The sequence below is a fragment of the Arachis stenosperma genome, chromosome 5 (genome assembly GCF_014773155.1).
Source record: "Arachis stenosperma cultivar V10309 chromosome 5, arast.V10309.gnm1.PFL2, whole genome shotgun sequence".
In the NCBI taxonomy this organism is placed as follows: Eukaryota; Viridiplantae; Streptophyta; class Magnoliopsida; order Fabales; family Fabaceae; genus Arachis; species Arachis stenosperma.
Genome location: NC_080381.1, coordinates 9233204 through 9258465, shown reverse-complemented (window position 1 = coordinate 9258465; position 25262 = coordinate 9233204). Strand labels below are relative to the sequence as shown.

At 27.0% G+C, this 25262-nt stretch overlaps 2 protein-coding genes across 2 annotated transcripts; both read right to left on the bottom strand.

Annotated features, from left to right (window-relative positions):
- Positions 1 to 365: 365 nt before the first annotated feature.
- Positions 366 to 6578, bottom strand: LOC130982422 (triacylglycerol lipase OBL1-like). Its single transcript, XM_057906428.1, has 5 exons — positions 6110 to 6578; positions 3091 to 3281; positions 2940 to 2973; positions 1901 to 2529; positions 366 to 757 (listed from the first exon to the last, which is right to left on the bottom strand). The coding sequence occupies exons 1-5, from the start codon at positions 6426 to 6428 to the stop codon at positions 503 to 505; spliced, it is 1428 nt and encodes a 475-aa protein (XP_057762411.1). The 5' UTR covers positions 6429 to 6578; the 3' UTR covers positions 366 to 502.
- A 16962-nt stretch (positions 6579 to 23540) lies between these two features.
- Positions 23541 to 24466, bottom strand: LOC130980374 (transcription factor HEC2). The gene has a single exon (XM_057904064.1). The coding sequence runs from the start codon at positions 24464 to 24466 to the stop codon at positions 23708 to 23710; it is 759 nt and encodes a 252-aa protein (XP_057760047.1). The 3' UTR covers positions 23541 to 23707.
- Between the last annotated feature and the right edge of the window lie 796 nt (positions 24467 to 25262).

Sequence of the window (25262 nt, the reverse complement as noted above, 5' to 3'; positions counted from 1 at the left end):
TGTCACAAAAGTTATTGTAAATCTAACAAAACCGATTTATTAATTAGTGCCAAAAAAGGAGAAAAAAAAACTAAATGAACAAATTAAAAAAAATAACAATTATCCATAGCCATTGATAATTAGCCACGGCTGAATACGTGATCTTTTATAAATCGTGGCAATAGGTTAAAAAACGTGGTCAATTTCTATGGCCACATTTTTTTCAGTTGTTTGGCACGTGACAAAAGTCAAGTTTTCTTTTAGTGTAATGGGAATTTAAATTGTTTTTTGTTGACTAATGGAAATTTAATTTATGGAGAGATATATAGATAAACTGACATACAAGAAATTTATGAAAACAGAGAAAAGCCCTTCAAAGTTCAAAGTTACAAATAAATTAAATGTTTTTATGTACCACTTTAGTGCGGCTTATTGTGAAATCATTATATTAATTCGATACACTAAACGTACATGTATGCTTTAATTTAAAGTTTAAACTACAGAATACAGAATAACACACGGATCAATCTGCTTTGAAGTGTTTTTCAATTGATCCAAGAAGAGTGGAATTAATATAATCCTGAGGACAGTGAGCAGGTACTCCAGGAATCAAGATGCCAATCAACCTGAAGAAGAAGCACAACCATCCTTCTCTATAGCGAGGCCCATGTTTGTATGCAATTGTAAAGCTCCTTATTATTTCCAACATGGCATTAAATATCATGGGTATTATGTACCATGGCGAGAAGTAGTTTTTATTTGGTTCTTCTTCAACAATCTGCATCCATTAATTAAATAATAAGGAGATACTTTAACACTTTTGATCACTTCATAGCTAGCTAGCTAAACTTTGTCGATTTGTAGTTGGCAACAATTACATACACATACACTAGATAACAAAACCATTTTGTTTCCCTGAAAATATGGCCATTACTTTATGACCTAGGACCACTGGACCACATTCAAAAACTTTTTTACTAAAATGTTGATTTTGAGAAGGTAACTTTCTAAAAGCTTAAAAAGTAAATCAATTTTAAAATAAATTTCAATAAAAATAATTGATGAGTGTTAGGGGCGGTAAGTTTTGTGTTTTGTAACTATCAATTAGCCATCAATAGTGTTTTTAATGGTGTGAGATTACATCCAATGGTATAACATCACTTACTTTTCTTTTGATGGTTAAGTACTAGTCAGATTGTTAAAAAAGTGCTGCTCCTAAACTTTTCCAAAATAATTTACAATACTTTTATACAGTAAAACAACTTTTAAAAATTAAAAAACTCTAACATATATAAACAAATTAAAATAATAAATTTAGATATTCATTAATATTTTAAATTATATTAAAATTTTTAGTTTTGATAAATGCAAACTAATTTAAAAAACAAAAATACTATGCTATGTACATATAAAATATCAGTTACCATGTATTTATATATCAATATACATACTGTTTAGTTTATTATTTTAATGTATATTTTATATTTTAATATATATTTTAAATATACTAATAACTGATTTAATAGCTAATTTTTAGTATATATATAGTGTAATTGTTTTGAAAAATATCTCTTTAGATCCATTCAGAATTACCGTGACTTTTAAAAGTTACAAATATAAGTGTATAGTTTTTTGTATAAAAAATATTAGAGACTAACACTGTTTATCAATATTAGCCTATTTATGGGCAATAATACTTATTTTTATACTATTAAATTTTAGTGTTTAGAGTTTAGAATTTAAAATTTAGTATTTAGTGTTTTTAACATTGGCCAAAGATAATAACTTTTACTAGTATATAATATTATTTTTTTATTTACTAAATCCAAAATAAAATATTTGTATTTAAAAAAATACAAATACTATTTTCAAAAAATTTCACCTATCCAAAATTGTAAACTCATTGTATATTGACACGTACCTGAAGCTCATAACCCCTATTGAAGTAAAGGCATACCCCAAAGTGCTTGAAGAACATGAGATTGTTATCATCCCAGGGCAACCTTGGAACTATGTCATTGCAATACACAAACCTGCAATACCTAATTGAATTCTCTTTGAATTTTGCTTTCATGTAATTTGCATAAGCTTCATCTCCAACTCTCGGTTGCCCAAAAGTGTAGATCCCTTCCAACCTCTCTATTAACAACTTCTCATCATGCATAAACAATATGGTAGGAAAAAGTATTGCAAGTGCTCCACCCAAACTATGTCCCGTCACAATATACTTGGTTTTCTCATTTTCACTCAAAACTTTTCTCAATATGTCCCTAATAAGGTAATATGCAAAGGGGGGATGATCATCAACACTTTCTTCTTCGTCTCCAATCTCCTTTGGCCATCCAACATTCTTTTGCAACCCTAAGGCTTTCATAAAGCCAGCATGCATTTTTCCAACACCAGGAATCCCATACCATGATAGGTCCACGTCTGTGCTCCATGCGTCTGCATCAAATGGTTCTGTTCCTCTAAATGACACCACATACGTGTCACCATCTTCGTGTTTCTCCAAAAATATCAACACTTGGGTTGTACTCTTTCCTTGATAATCTACCAATAATTCAATGCATATGCAAATATATATTAACATAATATATGATAATAAGCTTCAATTTTTAGTAATTCATCCACACATATATGTTCAGGTGAACTTATGTATAGTTAACTTTATGTGAAGTTGATAGTTGAGAGACGTAAAATAACAATTGGTAAAAACTCACGTACAGTCGACTTCAGGTGAAGTTAATAATTGAAGGTCGTTAAATGATTTGACTGATTTGACTAAATTTTTATCTAACGTCTGTCAGTTATCAACTTCACGTAAAGTCGACTGGACCTGAATTTTCACCATAACAATTTAATCAAATCTATCAAATTATTTAACGACTCTCAACTATTAACTTTACATGAAGTTTACTATATCTGAATTTCTGCAGTATATTTATCTTCCTGGTTCTTACCATTCCAGCAGTTATAAAATCCCACATATTCCATCTAAAAAGTGAACAAACAGAAGATATATCAAAATATGATTAAACGTATGCAACGAAATGAATTTATTAAAGTATATAAAGTCAATGATTAAATTAAAGCTTTAATTTATATATATACCTCCCATTTATTTGTGACAATATCTTCAAGGAAAGCTTCATTCTCGTAAGATGCTTTTGAAGCCATCATGGCTAAGTAAACATAATACCTGCAATCTTCACGCTTCATAGTACCCAATCTCATGCGATAATCCAAATTTCCAATAAAAGACAAAAACTTGGATGATTTCCGATCCGGGACGACCAACTTACCTATTTATGTTAAAGATATCAGAACCATTATATATATCTTAATATGTCCAAATGAATATTATTTTTAGATAAAAAACAATTAGGTGATCAATATTTTTCTTTTATTTGTGTTGAGTATTTTAATCTGAATTTTTTTTAGTTTGTAATAAGCTTCAATTTTTTGTGTTAGTTGAGTTCTTTATTTCAAAAAACAGTATCTTTTTTGTCTTACATTTGAACTAATAATAGCTAACTCTTACACTACAAATATCAATTTTCTAACCTTTTTTTATAATATTAGAAAAATAATAATTTAAAATTATTTTATTTTATTTAATATCTGTAATTCTATATATATTATCATCACACATTTATTATATCTAAAATTATTTAATTATTTCAGGAATAATTAAAAAAATACAAATAAACAAAAATTAGATTGCATTGAACTAATTTTTTATTATTTTTTAGAAAAAGTATGAGGAGCCAGTAGAATATTTATATAATGTGTACAATGGAAGTTTATGGAGTATTAAAAATATAACTATTAGTGTTATCTTTTTTCATTAGTTAAAGCTTTTGGGATAAGTAATATCATGACATGGTATTCGAATATGTAAGTTGTAAAATTATTAAATTAATTATAAATTGGCTAATGCTCAAGGTTAAATATTATTACGTGAAAATTTGAAAAACAATAATATTATACGAAAGTTTTAAACCTTAAACTAAATGAATTAATAATCGCATTAACTAATATTGTTAATTAGATGCGAAGCCTAGCTAAATTGTGCCATTAGGAACGATGTTCTCATAAATGCTCACTATGCATGACTAGGTACAACAATTATTGGTGTCGGTGGAGGGGAAAAACAGAGTCTCAAAAAAGCATTCAGCAAAATGATATATTGTACCTAAGCAAAATAATAATTATTGTACCTACTACATAAACGACGACCTTCGGCAAACTGTAATACTAAGAAGATAAAAAAAAAAGTTAAAATTTATTTTATTTAATATTAATAATTAATTAAAATTAAATAAAATAAATTCTGATTTGACTAAATTTTTTTAATTATCAAATATTTTTATTAAACAAAATAAGTCAACTACAAATATTGCGGCATTAGCCTCTGTAGTCTTTCATGCTGTCTAGTTTCTCCTCCAAGAAAATATGAATATAAGGTGGTGTTTGTACCAAATAATTTTAATTTATTTTTAAAATTTATTTATAGAAATGTATTATTTATATGTTTGTGTAAAATTTTAAAATTTAACTTTTATTATTAATTTATTTTTAAAAATAGTTTATTATCTAAAACATAAATTTTTTATCCAAAAAATTGGATATTTAATATATTCTCATATCAAAGAAATAAAAAATAAAAAATAAAATTATTATATTATTGTCAAATAATTTTTTTCTTTTATTAGCATTGTTGTTATTTTGAAAATTAAAAATTTATTCTTGAAAATATTAAAATAAAATAATTCTCAACCATTTGTAGTAATAAAATAATTTTTTCTTGATTAGTCAACAAGTTTTTTTATATAATACTCGAGTATGAAATTCCAAACATAATATTTTTTAAAATATAATTTTCTAGAATATATTTTTAACCTTTAAACAAACATCCAACAAATATTTGAATCCAAGTGAATCACTATAAGAAAAATGAAAATATTATGTGCATATAAAAAATTAAGTATTATATATTTATATATAAATATATATTTTATTAATGTCCAAAAAAATATATATATTATTTAACTCACTTCTAAAATATATTTTATATTTTAATATATATTCTATACCAATAATTAATTTTATGATAAATTTTAGTGTATGTATATAATATGATTATAAGAAAAAATAAATCTTTTAAGCGTGTTAAAAGTAACTATTTTATTAATAAACAAAAATCTATATGTAATTTAACTCATTTTAATATATATTTTACATAAATGACTTATTTTTTTATGTATACATATTATAGTTGTTTAGTAAATTAAATTTATAGTTATTAATCATCAACAATTATATCATGGATAGATTATCATAAACATGTTCATAAATATTATTGACAACAATGAATATTTTAAAATAGTCTGTTTTATGCTAATTTTATGGACAAGTATTATTTTCTCTTTGTCAATAATTGTCATCAATAGTAAAAAAAATATTAGATTTTTTTCACAACTATAGATTGATACTGTCAATAGACACTTGAGCATTTCTTTAAACAATTAACAACCGTAAAAAAATGAACATTTTTTTGTCTACTAGCCAATAATTAAGTAAAAAAAAATACTTTGATAAAATAATTGTTTTAGAGGCTATTCATGTGTAGTTAACTTCATGTGAAGTTGATAACCGATGGCCGTTAGATAATTTGACTGATTTGACTACATTTTTATTTAATGACTCTCAGCTATCAACTTCACATGAAGTCGACTGTATCTGAATTTTTACCTAGAAAAAAAAATATTTTTTTTTTGTAATGGATATTGGACATTTAAAAAATAGTAGGTTTTTTTTTTCTTATTTAGGACCAACATAGAGTAAGTAAATAAAATTTCACAATTTTGAGAATTATCTAATAACTTCAATAAAAAAGGAAGTAACAAAATTAAACTGCGAGATCTAACCTTGTTTTTACCTCTTCTTTGTGCTTTTGATCTTATATATTTTTCAGGTCACATTAAACCTTTATAATTAATGAAATTATAAGTTTTCACGTACGAATGGCGATGAAGTGAAATTAAATTGTTTGAAGTGATAATTGAAAGATGAGAAAGAGTATATGCATAAAAAGTTGTTGGAAGTAGTAAATATATAATTAACGAACCAGTAAGAAGGTGGAGTAGAGTGGAGAAGAGGCCACCGTTGAGGTTAAGGGTGTTGATGAACATCTCAATAAAAGAGCCTAAGAATGCAAGTGGCTTGGATACAGCCATCAACAACTTCTGAAGCAGGATGGACGCAACTATCAGAAATCGACGCTTGAAGCTTCTTTCCACTGTCTTCTCCCCCGAGTGGCTCTCCAAACACTTCCGGTGACCTATGTTCTGGGAAAACAGGATCCGAACCAAGTCCAACAAACTCGCCTCTTCTGGCATCAGCAGCAAGTAACTATTCGCGAAGCTCTTGTTGCAATTCGACGCCATCCCTACCCTAATACTACAAAGAGAAGCAAATTAGAGCAGTTTTGCGCTTCTGTCTTCACAAATTCTCTTTTTATAATCACTATTTTTCGTTAAAAAGGCTTATTAGAGAGAAAGATATCATCCCGTGAATACAGTAATTTAGACGTTAAACGTGTCTATATTAAAATTGGAGGAGTGATACTACCAGCAAATTTTGTAATTTATAATTATTAATTAATTATTAATAATGTTCTTAATAGTATGAGATTACTTACTTTTTTTTTGAGTTAAGTGTTCGACAAATTTTAATAAAAATAATGACTTCCTTTTTTAAATAAAGTTAACTATTATAAGGATATAAAATTATTATATATTATATAATTTTATTTGAAAAATAAAATAAATAATTATTTTAGATAAATAATTAAATTAATAAACTCAAAAATAAGTAACAATTTTTAAATTAAAAAAAATATTATTACTAATCACTTTTCAATTAAATAAATAAATTTTCAAAACTTTAAACATTTAAACCTTTTTTTTCTTTTAAAATATTTTTTCTCTTAATTTTTCACATATTATCATATAAAAATACTCTAATATTTATAATAACTAAAAAAATCTTTATATATTATAATACATAATAAAAGTAAATTATTTTAAAATTTATTTATTTTTCTCATGATATTATATAAATAACATACATATTAAATAAATTCATTAAAACAATTATATTTTATATATTTTAATTATATTTTATATATTTTATTCATGAATATATTTTAAATACATATAATAAAATTATTAGAATAATTTATTTATATTATTTTATAGTATATTTTTTTATAATATAAAACATAAAAATATAATTTACTCTCACAATAATATTCAACAATACATGCTAATAAAAAATAAATAATTTTTATATTTTATCGAATTCAAAATAAAAAAATATATAAGAACTAAGATAAATTTTTTTATAAAAAATACTTATTAGTATTTTTTAATTAAAAAATATTAATTATGATTATAAATATTAATAAATATATAATATTATATTTGACTGTATAATAATTTAATTTTCAGTCTCTTCTCTACTAAATTTTTGGATTTGTCCCTGTCTCTAGACTTTTTCTTAAAATTTAAAGTATCAGCCACTAAAACTAGCCACTAATATAAAATACGTAGAATACAAAATGTATATTTAAAATAAATTAAATAATACATGTATCTATATATAAATATATCACGGTTATTTTTGGTGACTAATTTTAATATACAAATAATATTTTTTATTAAAATTAGCCACTAAAATTAATATTAGATATTTATTTAAAAAAAGTATCAGAAGCCATCAAAATTTATTATTTTTAGTTATTACTTACCAATTAACTCAATTTTTTTAGTCTAATTCTTTTAATCTAATAATCAAACAACATACTTTATCCAAAGTTCTAAAAATCGGACCGAACGACCGATTTTGACTGAATTAACCGAGAATCGATCTTTTAGTTAGTCTGATAGTCTTCAAAATTTGTCCTGTAAAAAATCAATAAAAAATTGACTAAAACGACAGTTAACCAGATAAACCGAACTTATTTTTAAAGGTTCGATTCACTATTCAACATAAAGCATAATCATTTTGAAAAAAAAAACAAAACGACGCAACACCCCCTTACTCCTTTATTTCCTCATAAACAAATTGAACCAAACCCTAAATAGCGCAACCCTAGCAGTCACCCCACACTCACCAACAATCCTCACAGCCACCTTCTCCATTGTTACTGCCGAACTCCTCTTCTCGGCTAGAGTGTGCCATCAACCATCAGCATTGTGTTATATAGGGTACGTTGTCGTCGTCGTGAAGGTCTCTTGGCCTTATTCTCGTCGTCATCGTGAACATCTGCTCGGCTTCTCTCTTTTCAAGCTCGCTTTGTCTCTCTTTTTCTAATCTCACTCTATCTCACACGAAATGCGAATGTCTCTGTTTGCTGGTCCTCCTCACCGTTACTTCCGTTTAATTGCTCGATCGTCACCTCCTCGCAGATGTTTCTGTTGCTTGACTGTCTTTTCTTCTCTAGTGAGCACTTCTACATTACTTCTTCAGTCCTAAACTTTTTCTAAAATTATTTATGATTAATATATGCTTTTAAGTTAATTATTTTGGTTGATTTCTCTGATTTTTTATAATTTTTTAAAGTTAATTTTTCTAAAATAATTTTGTTGATTGACATGGTAATTGTTAATTCTAATATATGAGTTTGAGTTTTATGTATAATTATAAATTTTGTATTCTGAAGTTATATGTATCATTGGGTTGTTGTTGATGTGAATAGAAATTTTGTGTAATTTGTGTTCAATAATCAATATTTAGTTATTGACTATATGTAATTTGTGTAAGTTTGAATTCAATAATTAGAAATTTGTATAAATAGCGTTGGAACATAATGTGTTTGTTAATCATGTGTGTTTTGATTTTTTTTTTAGTAAAAAATTTTAATGTTTGAAGTGAATTTTTATTGATAATCATAGATAAATTATTATGTAAAATTTTAAATTTTATTAATTTAAAAATTATTAAATTTAAATATTTAAAATTTTATATTAATTTTTAATAATATTTTTTTATATTTAATTAAACCGATTCAATTACGATTCGATCCCAATTAAACCATTAAATCATCGAACAAGTTATTTAACCGATTTAATGATTGATCCAGTTTTAACATTAACTTTATCATATCCTATCATTTTAAATATTGATGGCTAATTGATATTAAAAAATAATAAATCTTAATAACTTTTTAATATTTTTTATTAAAATATAAAATATATATTAAAATTTAAAAACAAATAAAATTATATATATATTTATACATAAATATAGCGTAGTTAATTTTAATAATTAATTTTAGTTAAATATATTAAATTATTTAATAAATATTCTATTATCTTTACATTGGATAGGTGGCTAATTTTTTCAATATGAGATTAAGTTTGGTGTAATGTTGGGTTATGGAACTTGGGGGAGTTTTACACTGTTGTGACGGCGTTCAGGTGAAGGGAAGAAATCGGACGGTCCGATTTATTACAGTTGAAAGGGGACACAAATCGGACTGTCCGATTTGTGGTTCATGAAAGGCGGCGCATGGAAATCGGACCCACCGATTTCATGCTTTACGTTCAAATTTTTTTGGGTTCAAAGAAATCGGACCCAGCGATTTCTTTGATGGATGCTAAAAAATTTTACAAGTCACGAAATCGGACTCACCGATTTTTAAACCATCACACTTGCGTAAAGTACCATGTACTCTCATAATCCTGTGATACTCCATCTTCTTCCCAATATAAAAAATAAAAAAGTGTGGATAGGTAACCATTTTCTGTAAGTTAGTGTTATTAAAGAGGAATTATTTGATGTGATGTCTAGTTGGTTTGGTTCACTCATTATTTCAATTTCTCTCTCCCTAGTCTCTTCTTCGCTGATTCTTCTTTTTTAAAAAAAAAACAATATGGGATAAGATTTTATGGACACCAATTTAATTAGGGTTCATGTATAAAGCATCTCTTTTTTCATATAAAAATTTAATTTTCTATGTAATTAAATATTTAATTTAAATATTATTTGAATGATTTTTAAAATAATTAATTATTAAGCGAAATATAATATTTTTATTATACATTTTATCATATACGATTAATTAGTAACAATCCTATTTTTATAGAATTGTAAAGATTGTTTGGTGTATAAATAAATTTTTTTTTGTTTTTTTTTTTTTGTGTGGGATAAATGAGGCTCACTAGTCACTACTTCAATCAAAAGCATTATTTACACCCTATGTTAATTATCTTTCACAAAATTCACGTGCGTTATTTTCAAAATCCAACAAACTTTTGGGGTTTGTGGCGATATACTACTGTTTTGAGTTGATATTCATTTATAGGAAGGTCCAAACTATTACTCGAAATTCAGAAGTGATTTGGTGAAAGGTGAAACATTGACGAGTAATTGACATATCGTACGTGATAGCTTACAGGTATTAATTAAATTTCACATTTTTTAAAATTAAAAATATGATAGTCATTATAAATATGAAACAACCTTTATTTTTTAAAAGTTATACAACGTATATATCAAAATTAGCTATCAAAATTAGCTATTAAAATAAACTATCAGTATAAAATATATGCTAAAATATAAATATATATTAAAAATAAATTAAATTATACATATATTTATACATAAATATATTAATAACTAATTTTAATGGCTGATTTTAATTTACAAAATAATATTTTTAATTTTTTTAAGTTAGTTTTTAGGATAAATTAGACCCATTTAATTTTTTGTACAAGGGTTAATAAGGACCGAACACGGTTTATTAAAAAACGTGATTGTTCATTCTTTATTCACAAAAAGCAAAAACACTTTTGATAAACTGAAAACTGGACAATTATGTTAGGGCAATTTACGTAAATAAATAAAGTGGGAGAGTTATTTACGTAAATGTGCAAAGCTGTTTGTTGTTACGATTTTGTGCAAAATGGATTTATATGTAAACTGTGGCAACTCACCACGGTTTCTAAACATGCATAAACCGTGGGAGGTCACCACGGATTAGGAGCAAATTTTTGTAGGAGGAAACGTGGTAGGTCACCACGGTTTATGAAGGAAATTTGGCAAACATAAACCGTGGGGAGTCACCACGGTTTATGAAGAAACTTGTTTGCACATAAAACCTTGTGGGTCACCACGGTTTATATGTGGTAAATAATGGCCAGAAAATCTTGTTAATTTTATGTCCAAGAGACACAAAGCTGTTTATTATAAAAATCATTATTTTTATAATAAAAAGAGTACAATAAAAAAATCAGATAATACTAAGAAAATGATTTTTATAGTGCTTAAAAAATTGATGTCTATTTACTAAAAAATAAAAAATTAATATTTAATTTAAGATGATGAAGTTTAATAAATTTAAAATATTTAAAATTTGTGATGTAAAATAAATTAGAAAAAAATTAGACTCTAATAATAAACACCATGAAATTTTTGGATTTTTTTCTATTATAAAATAAAAAAATATTTTTAAAAATAAATTACACTAACATTAATGTTTGGAATCTGTGTTTTTATTTTTTATTTTGAGTTTTTATGAAGTTTTCAAAATCTTAGGCGAACTTATAAAAACTACTCAAAAGTTCGTTTAAGCTTAAGGTGACCTCTCTCATTATATACATCTTTATTTTTTCATTTATAAAATAAAGATTTATTACACTATAACATATTAATGAGTACAATAAAATAATTACTTGTTAATATTGGTATATTAATATTCATTAACATGCTTATTGATTAAATCTTTTATATAGATTTAATAAATTCACATATAAGTGTATATTGATACATTAGTATTTGTTAAATTTAAAATAAAAAATATTTATTATATTTTAAGAATATTAATGAGTACTCTAAAAAATATTAATAAGTAATTATTTTATTATGTTCATTAATATTTTTTATAGTATAATAAATATTTAAATATAGTGTAAAATGAAAAATAGGGATAAACATAATGAAAAACTAATTGATAATACATATAAAAATTTTATAGTATATATTAGTCAATAATACATAAAGAGAACGAAAAAATTTTATTATAAATATTCAATAGAAATAGATGATTTTTTTTCTTTATAAAATGTACTATATAGTGTGTATTTATTAGGCTGCCTTTGTTTTCAACAACAAAATAGGATAAGACACTGAAAATAGGACAGGACAAGACACTGATGGATAGAGACACAAAATTTTGTGTTCTTGTAATTCTGCTTGGTGATAAACTAGAACAAATTATGAAAATCTAATTTATTCTCATTTTTTTCATTAAAAAAATTTGAGATGAAAAATATAATAATAAAAAATATAATTATAAAAAATTTAACAAGAATAATAAAAAAATAAAAAATAAGTTGTGTCTCTTGGACATAAAATTAACAAGGTTTTCTGGCCATTATTTACCACACATAAACCGTGGTGATCCACAAGGTTTTATGTGCAAACAAGTTTCTTCATAAACCGTGGTGACTCCCCACGGTTTATGCTTGCCAAATTTCCTTCATAAACCGTGGTGACCTACCACGGTTTCCTCCGACAAAAATTTGCTCCTAATCCGTGGTGACCTCCCACGGTTTATGCATGTTTAGAAACCGTGGTGGGTTGCTACGGTTTACATATAAATCCATTTTGCACAAAATTGTAACAACATACAGATTTGCACATTTACGTAAATAACTCTCCCACTTTATTTATTTACGTAAATTGCCCATTATGTTACCTTACATGTTAAAAGAAAAGAAAAGAAAAGAAAAACTAATTAGTGACTTGTGTATAATATATGTTAAGAATAGAAAATTAATAATGTTATATGATTAATAAAATTTATTTTTTTATTAAAATTTGGCTAATTTTAAATACTAAAAATTAAATTTTAAATTCTAAGAATATAAAAAATAAAGCATCGGTCTAAAGATTATCTAAACATATATTTTTTAATAAATAATGGGATACTTTTGGTTGGAATGAAGATACGGCATTGCCAAAGAATTGTGATGGTGGATCCCGTAGGACACGCCAAATTAAATAGCCATTGATAAAAATTAAGATTACCATCCACACATCCACCAACTTTCATATGATTATTGTTGAAGAGTGTTAAAAGATATAATTATTTATATATTTTTTATTAATTTAAATTAAAAAAATAATTTTATGACATAATATTAATATTTTTATAATAAAAAAATTTAAAATTTAATATTTGTTATACCAGAAAAAAAAATACAAGACAAAGGAAAAAAAATTACGCAAAAGTTTAAACAAATTAAAAAAATTAATTAAAGAATATATTAAAAATATAATTATTTATTTATCGTTTTAAATTTGCTTATGTTGCTTGAAGAGTAGTTTCATGATAAAGAGCAACAATGATGATCAATCATGTTATTCAAATTCAACATGTAATAAAAGCACGATCAACATTATATATGTGCCCGATCCGTCAAACAGAGTGGCCCAGTGTCTTCTCATTGCAAAAATGTCCCAATCAACTGATCAAGTGGTAATTGAATATTAGCCCTACTATAACCACTCAATTTTGTAGTTTTCAGCATTCGACATTATTGCCCTAAAATATCAGCACTGCTGTCTACTATTATCAGCTATACATAGATGGGTTAATATTCCGTATGTATTCGATTTAAATTTTACGAATATTATCTGATTTTTGGATTAGATCTGATCCACAATATATAATAGGATCGGATTATAAAGTTAACAGTGTTATTTATAGATTCACATATATGCACGTCTCATATAAATAGCATAATTTAAGAAAATAAATTTTAATGATATAAATTTTTGTTTGTTATTTTATAAATTTTATAATATTTTGTTTTTAATTATTTATGTTGTTTTTTAACTTAGAATAATTAAATTTAGATCTTGTAGTTTTCTTTTGTTATTCAAATATTTTTTATTGATAATATTTTAAAAATAAATTAGTTTAAACAGATAAAAAATAAAATTTTTGGAATTTTTTTGTAAAACAGCCAAATAGGATCTTAAAACTTTTTTTTGAATTATGCGGAGATATTTGATAGTCGATCCAATCCGACCTACAAGTATGCAGATCAAATCGGATTGAATTTGACTTAAAAAATACAAATATTGTATCCAATTCGATCCACGTGGAGTCCTAATTATAAGTGATCAGAAAGTTAGGAACTACTTAGCCATTAAAATAATTCAATTTCATTTTATTAAGGAATAAGAAAAATCAATTAACAAAGAATAATCCAAAAATCTTGGAAGCAAATTTAATTTATAATTTAAGAATCATATGTTGAGATATTAAATATAACACGTGAAGTCTCGCATACATTTAGACTGAATTAAAAAAATTGGGTTAAAAATTTTTTTGGGGAGGAGAGGTGGGGGGAAGGGGGGAGTTCAGAGTGAGAGATTAAAAATTTTGTAGCATAACATATAGGTCACTTTAATAATAATGTGTTGTTCAAAAACTCTAAAGTTTTATTTAGTTGGTGGGTAGAGATAAATAAGACTCAGATAAAAATACACAAAATAATATAGACACAATGAGACATGAAATTTTATAATTTGTTTAGTATTTAAGGACATAACATTATTTGTAATTTACCATTTTAACAAAATGACCATGTTATTCCTGCCATAAATCATCAATACCACCTCTTTACCATTATTTCAGTTCAAATTATCATATTAAAACCATCATAACTATTTTTTTACCACCATTTCAATACAAATTATAACTATTAGTAATAACAAACACATAATTAATTAAAAATTCAGATTCAATCTAATTTAATATATAAACACAATTTTCAATCAACATTTAAATAAAAAATAAATAAATAATATATGAATTAAAAAAATAGAGAATTAAATGGATCTGACAACGAGGAAGAGAGGCAGAGAAATTGTGGAAGAGAAGTGGAGGCAAAAATGGAAGAGTCGGAGAAATCAAAGTAGATCTATGAGGCAAATTGAGAGAGGGAGAAGGAGGCACAACAGAAGCGGAGACAGTAAATTTGGTAAAGACAGATGTAAAGTAAAGGCGGCGACGAATCTAAGCAGAAGGAGGCTCAAACATGAGAGAGTCAGGGAGGGAAAGAAGATTTGAGGCAGTAGAGAGGAAGAGAAGAAAGAAGAGGAGAAGGAGAAGAGACGGCAAAAAAGGACAAAGAAATAAAGGCAGTGGAGAGGGACAGAGAAGGTGAGGCGGTGGTTGGGGTGGGAGGCTTGGAGAAAGAAGGTGAGAAAAAAGAAAAAAAAAAAGAAGTGAATTAGGGTTAAAAGGTGAAGGGTATAAATAAAAATAAAAAAAGATAACAGGGATAAAAGTAGAAATAAAAAAATGTGTCTGTGTCTCAAATCTGTGTCAGAGGTTAAAAGAGAGACACAAAAAATATGTATTTTATATCCATGTGTGTGTCACCGTGTCTATAATAATTTTGTGTCTCATTAAACAAATAATATACATGTGTTACCATGTCCATATCTCTGATAGACATGAAGAACACCAACCAAACGGACCGTAACTTTTTTTTGGGTAAAAGAACCCTAACTTTTAATAGATATGGAGTTTAACACGTTTTTTTTTTCTTTTTGGCACTGAAAGGATCTAACATGCCCAAAACTATAAAGTAGTAGCCAAACTGACACCGGGATCTCGTTTGGGTCACTAATCTTAGTGGGTCAATAATCTTAACGAAGTTAACAACTCCACTATGGTGAAAGTAGCAAAGAACCCACTTTGGTTGGCCAAGCCAATGATGCACTTCTTACTCTCAAAGAGGCTAGAGAAAAATAAGCTGTGTGTTTATTTTTCTCTAGGCTCTTTGAGAGTAAGAGGTGCATCTTTGGCTTGACCAACCAAAATAGATTTATGCCTATTTTTACCATAGTGAAGTTACTAACCTCGTCAAGATTGATGAATCTAAACTATGTCACCGTAGTGAAATTGTTAATCTTGCCAAAATTGGTGAGTCCAAGCGACATCCCAGCGTCACAAACATTTGGACTTAGAGAAAAAAAAAATATAACAGCAACAATTAAAAATGCATTTTTTGTCTTTTGGATAAACTTGCACTAACCCATTATGTCTGTGAAAAGTAAAATCTGTAACCATAGTAGTTAGAATTTCAATTTAACTTTTAAAATCTTTCGATATTATGATTTTAAATGAGTTAGTTAATTTTACGAAATTTGTACTAAGTACGATAATTTTACTATTTAAATCTTGTTAAAATTTTATATTACTTACATAATTTATTTTTTCGTTTTCATGTAAAATCTGGATTTTCTTGCTTGTAGCTGTTGGGCAATTTCGGATACTACTTTTCTTAATTTTTTTATTTCAAAAAAGGAAACTCGGCTCGGAATCTTGATACCATTATTTACCTCCAGCTGAATAGGATGAAAGCCTCGTAGTATTCTGTGTCCAAAAAGATTTTAGATTCCAAAAAGAGGGTGAGAAAAAATTTAAGAATTTAAGACAGGATAGCCAAACTAGTCGGCTAGATTGGGCGCCGATGACAGTCGAAACTTTTACTTCTAAAACCACCCGCCGAAAGAAGCCATAGACACAATTTTTGTTTTTGAACAATAGCCACAGACATAGTTAGGGATGAGTTTTTTTCTTTCTTGGGCCTCACAGCCCCTTCTCACACAAAAAAAAGGAGCGAATTCAGTAATTGTTCTATTTTTCTTTATTTTTTATAGAAGTTTTGCTAACAACACTTATTTTAAAAATATATTTCGAAAACACTATAGAAAACACTACTTTCCTTCACTTTTTTATTTAAAAAAATGTAATTCAATTCGAGAACCTCGATACAATCGAAAGAAACCATAGGCATAGTTCTTTTTTTTTTGGGACAGTAACTATAGACATAATTAGGGCTTTTTTTTCGTGTTTTAATTTTCTTTCTTGGACTTCATGGCCCATTGTCACACCAAAAAAAAGGGAGCAAATCAGTCTTCAATAGTTGTTCTATTTTTCTTTATTCTTTATAGAAGTTTTGCTAACACTTATTTAAAAATATATTTCAAAAACACTATAAAATAAATTATTTTTCTAAAACTTATTGAAATTTTCCTTTTATATTTTCAATACACTAAATATATCAAAAATTTAAATTTTTTATTATAAAAATATTTTTTTAGAAAAAAAAACAAATTGTAAAAGTGTTTTTAATAATCAAAACTAAACACACTCATGATTTCACTAATTAAATTTTGGAAGTTATTGTATTTAAATTCATGGTATGGAGAACAAAGTTATTATAATACTAGAAATATAGTAAGATCACAAAGATCCAAAACATATACATATAGTGACATTATTGTGAGATATATAATAACATATACGTAAATTTTAAATAGATAAATTATTATTTCTTTACAAATAATAAATACAAAGATAGTAACTCATCAGATGACCCACAATGTTTATTTAAACATTAGAAATAAAATAAAATAAGTTTCTGTACATAAATTAGTTTAGAGAAGGTACTAAAACAAATGGCCATAACATATATGATTGATTATGAGAGGTTTAAGAAGGATTTTAGAGGCAGAAAGAACAAGAAGGGTTTTGTATCATGGTTGGGGTAGGAAAGTAAAATGTTGGGTGGTTGGGCATAAAGATAGCTTACATGAATTGGTATAGGGAGGAAGAATTTGTCAGAGAGAGGATACATACAATGCATGCATGCATATAATATAGCATACTGCCTCTCTTTTGCACTTTAGTCGTCTTTATTCTCTAAATAAATAATATTAAAAATCTCATCTCATCTCATCTCATCATTTCATAGGGTGTGTTGGGACCTTAGTGGAATATCTCACATGGACGGATTTCATTGGACGTGTCTTGTCCATATCTATATATCATCTTTCTTTCTTTCCTTCTCTTTTTATTTTTATTTTTATTTTTTCCTCATTTAATTAATTTAATGAAAAGAAGGAAGGATAATGAAATAATTAAATTGGGGTATTTACTATATGTGGCATGACCCTTCAAAAACCAGCACCTTAATCATTCGACCTTGTCGCGGGAGGCAACCTACTTCCAAACCCTACCCATTTATTTTCTAATGAAGCCGTAACTATTGTTGGATTGCCACAAGATAGAAACAAGAATTAATTAGGAAGTAGGTGTAATAAAATTATTAGTCTATTAGATGATGTAAAATTATTTATAGATTTATGTTTAATACTCTCAAATTTTAAGAGATTTATTTTACGATATAATATTATAATTTTAATAACCAAAAGATGTAGAATTTGATATTTAATTTTCTTAAACTTTTAGAATAGATATTTCACCACACAGTCTTGGTGTACTTATTCCTCATGCATATATGGTGGTGTATGTGTGTAATATTAATATATACGTGGATGAAAACAAAAAACAAAACAAAAACAAGAGTTTTGAAATGGGGAGTTATTGTACCAAAATCCAATAATAATACGGAGTAGATGTTTATATAGAATAAAGTTTTAAAGATATTGACAATATATACGGTGATTTTATCAGTGTTTTAATTAAAAGCATTATGGAATTAAAAGAAAAGTACAAATATTTTATTAGAAATATTAGAGGACAAAATTTATTGTTTTTAACTATCAGTTAGTTATTAATATTTAAAAGTGTTAACTAAATTTATGTTGTTAGATTATAAGATTAAATAAATTAGATTGATAGTTAAAATGAGGGACAAAAATAATAAATTTTAATAACTCTTATTTTTTATATTGTATATATCTTTTTGAGTTGCATAGTTGCACTAAATAACCAAAAGAAAAACTATTTTAAGAGTTAATTTTTTTTAAATATTCTGTTATTGGAAAATTTAAGGAAAAAATAGTAGAGTTGAACGCAAATTTTTTAAATAAAACCAAATAAAATATCCAAGACATTTAATTACTATAAACTGTCGAATCAATTGTTATAATTTTTTTATTAAGAAATATAAAAATGATATAAATATAGAATATCAATGAATAGTTTATAGACATAAAAAAAATCATAAAATTAATTATGTGAGTATATTACTTTGTTAAAATATAAAAAGTATTTTTTTATAGGTAAAGAATTGATAATAGTCATTAAATTTGTCACTTGTAAAATTAAAATTAAGGCAAATAAATCTGAAGAGCTAGGTATGTAGGTAGCAACTAGCAAGCAGGAAGTTTGCTGAGTGTTTCTTCCCTTTTGATGTGTATGAGTCTGAAATCATGATACGGTTGGAATTGAAATAAATCATAATGGTCCCCATGGCATGCAAGCTAGTTAGCTAGGCTTCCATTCTATTTAAAAGGAGTAGGTTCTCCCAAATCCCAATAATATATATATAGTTTAAACTTGTTGGTGTATTTATATGAAATACATGGAATCAAACACACCCAAGGTCTGTTTGGTGTGGATTGTAGTCAGACACCTCGAATGCACAATACAACACTTCCAACTATCTATCTATGTTTCTGTGTGTTCTCCAGACCCTAATTAATTAACAACCGACCACATTCCATATCCGTTATTCAGTTCAGCTTCAATCCCCGCTACAAATTAAAGTTGGGTTTGGACAAAAACTAATATATATGAGGCTCAACGTTCATTTCCATATATATTAGTAGTAGTGGTGAAACAATTCATATATATATCCAATTTCAATTATTAATACCATCAACTCTTTCCATAAAATCATTTTGATAAAACCATAAGACTAATTCCTTGATGAATACACTATTTTCAGATAAGGTTTTTAGACGTATTCAAAGTACAATAATACTCTTCGAGTTGTCTAAATATGGCATGGATAAAGTACTAAATTGGTATGATTCCCTACTTTTTGGTGTAATTCTGTTTCGATTCTTAAAGTTTAAAGTGTCATATTTGAATATAAAAAAGTTTTATTTAATTTTAATATAATTCTACCGTGAGATCAAAATTAAATAATTAACAAAATATCTCATATAACAGCAGTGTAATAATTAACAAAATCGATAATTTGGAGAACAAATACAAGTTTAAGAGGCACAAAATCAACCGTAAATACACCAATACATTTATTTATCATTCTCTGTAGTTTAATAGAAAATATTTTATTTAAATTCTAAGAAGAATAATAAATAAATATATTGATGCATCTTTGGTTGATTTTATGCCTCTAAAATTTGTATTTGTTCTCCAAATTATCGATCTTATTCTTGTACTGTTGTCATATATGACATTTCATTATTTATTTAACTTTAATATCACGGTAGGACTACATTGAAACTAAATAAAATTTTTTTATATTTAAATACTTTAAATTTTAAAGACCAAAATACGATTACGTTCAAACGTACAAAACCAATTTGATGTTTTGCTCCTAAAATATATTATATTAATTTTTTAATAAATCTAAAAAATAAAAATGATAATTATTTTGAAATGCTAATTGCATGATCATCATGTTATTTAATAATGTTCGAAAAGATATTGAGTTACCTTGCACCAAAAAGCCAAGGAATATTATTTATAGAATTAAAGACGAAAATGGTTTATGGTACAAGGCAAAATTCATTCCAATGATTTTTTTAAAGATACTACAATTAAAAAGTTTACATAGATACTATACACGTACGTTAATTGTAATTCTTTTACATTTTCTACGAACTTTAATGTATTGAAAAAATCTATACTTTTTTAATTTAATTTTTTAAACCAATGTCTTCATTAGGATATTCATTAGATATATATATTTTTTTTAATTTTCAAAATCAACTCTACTAACTAGGAAACCAATAAAGATCAACCAAACAAGTTTACTCACTCACTCACAATTTTTTTTTATAATTATCCTTTATTTTATTCTTATTTCTTTTTTTTTTTGTCCACGACTACAATTTCACCTCTTACCACAAGCCAACCACTCGTCGCCACTTCCGTTAATCTTAAATTTTAAACTCTAAATTAAAAAATATTTTTATAATAAAAAATTAACTAATATTAACTAATATTTTTGCCGTGAACCTTTTCCTTTTTCATAGCCCTCCTGGATACTGGATATAGTGGAGAATGAGATGATCCGACAAACTTGCAAGGAGAATTAAATATAAAAGGTATATATGCAAAGATAAAACGAAGAAGATAAATTATTGTAATATTAAGGAAAAAGGTATATATGCACATATAAAATATAATGAAAGGAAAAAGTATAATAAAGTGAAAAATTCTAACCGTTTCCGATCCTTTTCTCTATTTTGATTTTTGACCACGAATATATACAATAATGCAACAATCCATAATTATAGTTAGGGAATTTAAGAGTAGCTTAATTGTTATATATGTTAATTAGATAAATACACGAATTTTCCTACTCAAACGATAAATTTGCAAAATACTTAAATCGTTTTAGTGAGTTGAACCTATTTTAAATGATTAGGCGCTTTTAATATTCTTAAATATGAAGATTGAAGGAACTAATTAAAAGATAGGAGGAATGTGTCAGAGAAGGATACATCGCACTAAGTAGAAGGTGGCAAGATGATGAAGCTAAGGATAATGCATATGCAGATTATATTGTAGGGAGTGCCCTGTGTTTGTTTCTTTGATTTATTTTTTATTTTTTATTTTTTTTCTCATAAAAAATTAAATTAATTAAAAACCTCATCTTCTCATTGGCTGTGTCGGGATCAGAACCTGCTACGTAGACTATTTCACATGGGCCGAATTATCTAGACTCGTTATAACTTCTCCATGTTTTTCTCACCTTCTTCTATTTTAATTTGTTTTGTTTTATTTATTTATTTATTAACAAAAAATGGATAACGTCATTTTCTTAAACATTTTATAAATTTGTTATCACATTTCATACATATCTATATTTTGTGGTTATTTAATTTATTTAGTGTTATACTCATCTATGTAAGCAAGCGTTTTAATTATACTTAATTTATAATTAGATAAAAATCAATATTTTACTTTCAATAATTACGATGCCAATTCATACCAACTTGATTCTTCTTTACATCCCAGTAAATATTTAGGGTGTTTTACCATTTAGTCGTTATAAAGAAATAATAAAAAATATTGAGAAGTAAATTTTTTTAATATAATGCATTATTTAAGAATTTCATATGTAAATAAAAGTGCTCTTATATAACGGTATCACATGTAACATTTTAAGTGCAGCTTATGAACTGTTATTATATATTAAAAAAGAGAAAAACAGAAAAAAAATTAACGATTTAATCAAATTTATTGAATATATATTTGACAGTTTAGTTGATTATTATTTTTGTATAAAAATAATTTTATGTAAACACTGTCATAATATCAATCCGTTTAAAGTTTAAATTGATACATTCTTTTAAATAAAAATCTTTTTGTGTTTATATTTAAATTTATGTATAGACTTTTTTTTTATTTGTCATATGTTAATTTTTTTAAATTTAATAAAGATCGAATTCTAAATTTTTAAATATAAAATTTAATAAAAATTAAATTCTAAATATTCTGTCAAAATATAAAAAGAACATATAAATGATTACATTTTTAACAAATATTATCTATTAATTTATCGAAAAATATTAGTAACCAACACTTTTTATCAATATTAGCCAATAATTTCTTTTATTCTATTAAAATTTAATATTTAAGATTTAAAAGTTTGTCGAGAAATGAAGAAATTTTGTTAGTTACATAATATTATTGATAAATAAATAAATAAAGAAGATAGTTATCGGTTGGTTGTGTGTTGTTCCCTGGCCTAATCGGTGGAAGATGGACATGTGTATGAGGGTGTGATCCTTAAGACATGAACAGCCAAATAATTTGACCTTGCTTGGGGAGGCAACCTACTCCTCTCACCCTATCCGGTCCCTTTTCTTCTCAAAGCTAAGACCCGCCACACACCGCTATGGCTTTCATCCCTAACGTGCGTTTTCAATAATAATGCACTTCCTCCTCACTACTCTCTATCCAACAACTCTTTATTTCTCTTTATATATTAACTACAAATTCACCATTTTTACTAATATTCAGTCAACTTTAAATAATAAATACTAAATTCTAAATTTTAATAGTATAAAAATAAAATATTAATTTAAAATATTGCTAAAAAGTTAGGTCTAACATTTCTCTTTGTCCAAATAATCGAAGATGATTAGATCAGTTAAGAAGTACATGTGTGTTGCATAAGAGACTAATGTTTTTATAAATATAAAAAAAATCTTTAAAAAGAATATAACACAGTTGAAAAATGAATGAACGCATGCATGATGGGTATTGGAATGAAGCGCCGCATAATTGCATTAGCATGTGATCCCCAAGATATTGAAAGCCGTTAATCTAATCCGATAATAATTAACTATTCAACACATGACAAGAGCATAAGCAGCGTGCGTGCATTTATATATATATATATAGTAATAATGATGATGATCTCGGTCCTCGCGAGATAGATTTGCTTGTAATAAGAAAAATGGAAAACAGAGATGAGAATAGATAGATTGTTGATGATGATGATGATGATGAATATATAGTATTAGGTTATTGAATAATAAGACTTGAGTGTTTTTTCTACCTTCCTTTTACATTGGAAAAAGAGAGAAACTAACAATGCAAGTGCAATGACGACGACAAGTTACAACACTGACACAACAGAACAGAACACAACAGAATTGATGAGGCTCATCATCATCATCATCAGCTGAGCAATTGTTTTGAAGCAGAAGAACCCATCAGCATGGGAGGATAAGGTTGGTGGCAACCTTTAACCATAGCAGGATAATTACTGCCATTAATGGATGATGATGAGAATCCCGTGAAGCCATTATTATTATTACATGTTCTCCCTCCTCCTGCTTGTTCGAGAGTCTGCACTTGCTTCTTCAAGAACTTGACGTAGTGAATGGCCTCATCCAACATGGAAGCTGTGTCCATTTTAGTTCCACCGGGGACTAATCTCTGAAGAATCCTTATCCTCTCGCTTATCCTCTCCCTCCTGTGCCTCGCCGCCACGCTCTGAGGATCCTTTGAGATCTTCACGTTCCTCCGCTTTGGTGGCTTTATAGACTCCGGGTCTATGTGAACCGGTTGCATAACCGCCACCCGGAATATCATCTCCCTCATGGCAGCCATCGAGTTCTTCTTGTTGCTGCCATCGGAACAAGAAGGAGGAGGAGGAGGAGGGTAGGGAAAAGAAGAAGTAATAATATCATCGTTGTTGGTGGTGATTACAGGTGGTGGTGCCATGGAATGTTGTTGTTGGAAGATGAAAGTGGGATTAATCAAGTTTGGTTCAACATTATTGTTATTATGGAAGTCGGTTTGTGATGGGTAGGTGGTATAAAAAGGAGGTTCAGATAATTCAGGAGGAGGAAGCTTTTCCATCTGCTGCATCATCATTGCCATCATGTCCATGCTGTCACTAGCAGTAGAGGTTTTGAATATGTCCACATCCATGAGTAGTAGGGAACAGGGAGGAATGGAAGAAGGAATGAAGAAGCTAATAGGCTAAAGTGAGGAGCAGAGCATGGGAAGGGGAAGGGGCAAGGGATGTGGAAGTAGGGTTTTTATGCAGAAAAAAGATAGATGGAATAAAATAGTGGAGCTAGCTAAGAGAGTGTACAAGATGATGAGAAAGAAAAGAGGGTAGTATTATCTTTGTGACCGACCAACAACAACAACAATATTGTAGCAGAGCACAAACTCCTTTTTATAGCAACTTGTCACCAATAAATGTGAACAAAATCTATATATTTTTCTTTTGGATTACAACTGCTGATCCATCATCATATCTAATTCAGTATTTGTTAGTACTTGTTTTAATACTGCTAAATCAATTCAATGTTGTTAGCCATGATTATTGGAAATTGGAATTATATATTGTTGTTGAAGGAGACCGCCCATGATGCCTTGAGGCTAATCTTGCACCATGGATGTGAGGGTCAAAGCTAGAAGCATTTAAGATCAACGGTTGAGGATGAGAAGGGACCACATGTAATAGAATTGAAACGATAATGGTTGAATTTGAATGCTGCTTGGTGCATGAACCTTGCTTCATTGGTTCAACTCCAAAGTTTATACATATTTATATGCCATATATATCCCTTTGTTTTAACTGAAACTTTTCTTGAGCTTCACTTTGCCTTCCACTTTTTGTTCTAAGGAGATAAAGCCTCAAGTAGCCCCCACATTCACATGACATATGTCAGAAAAACACGGGGTGATAAAATCAAATCCATTACATAGCTTAATT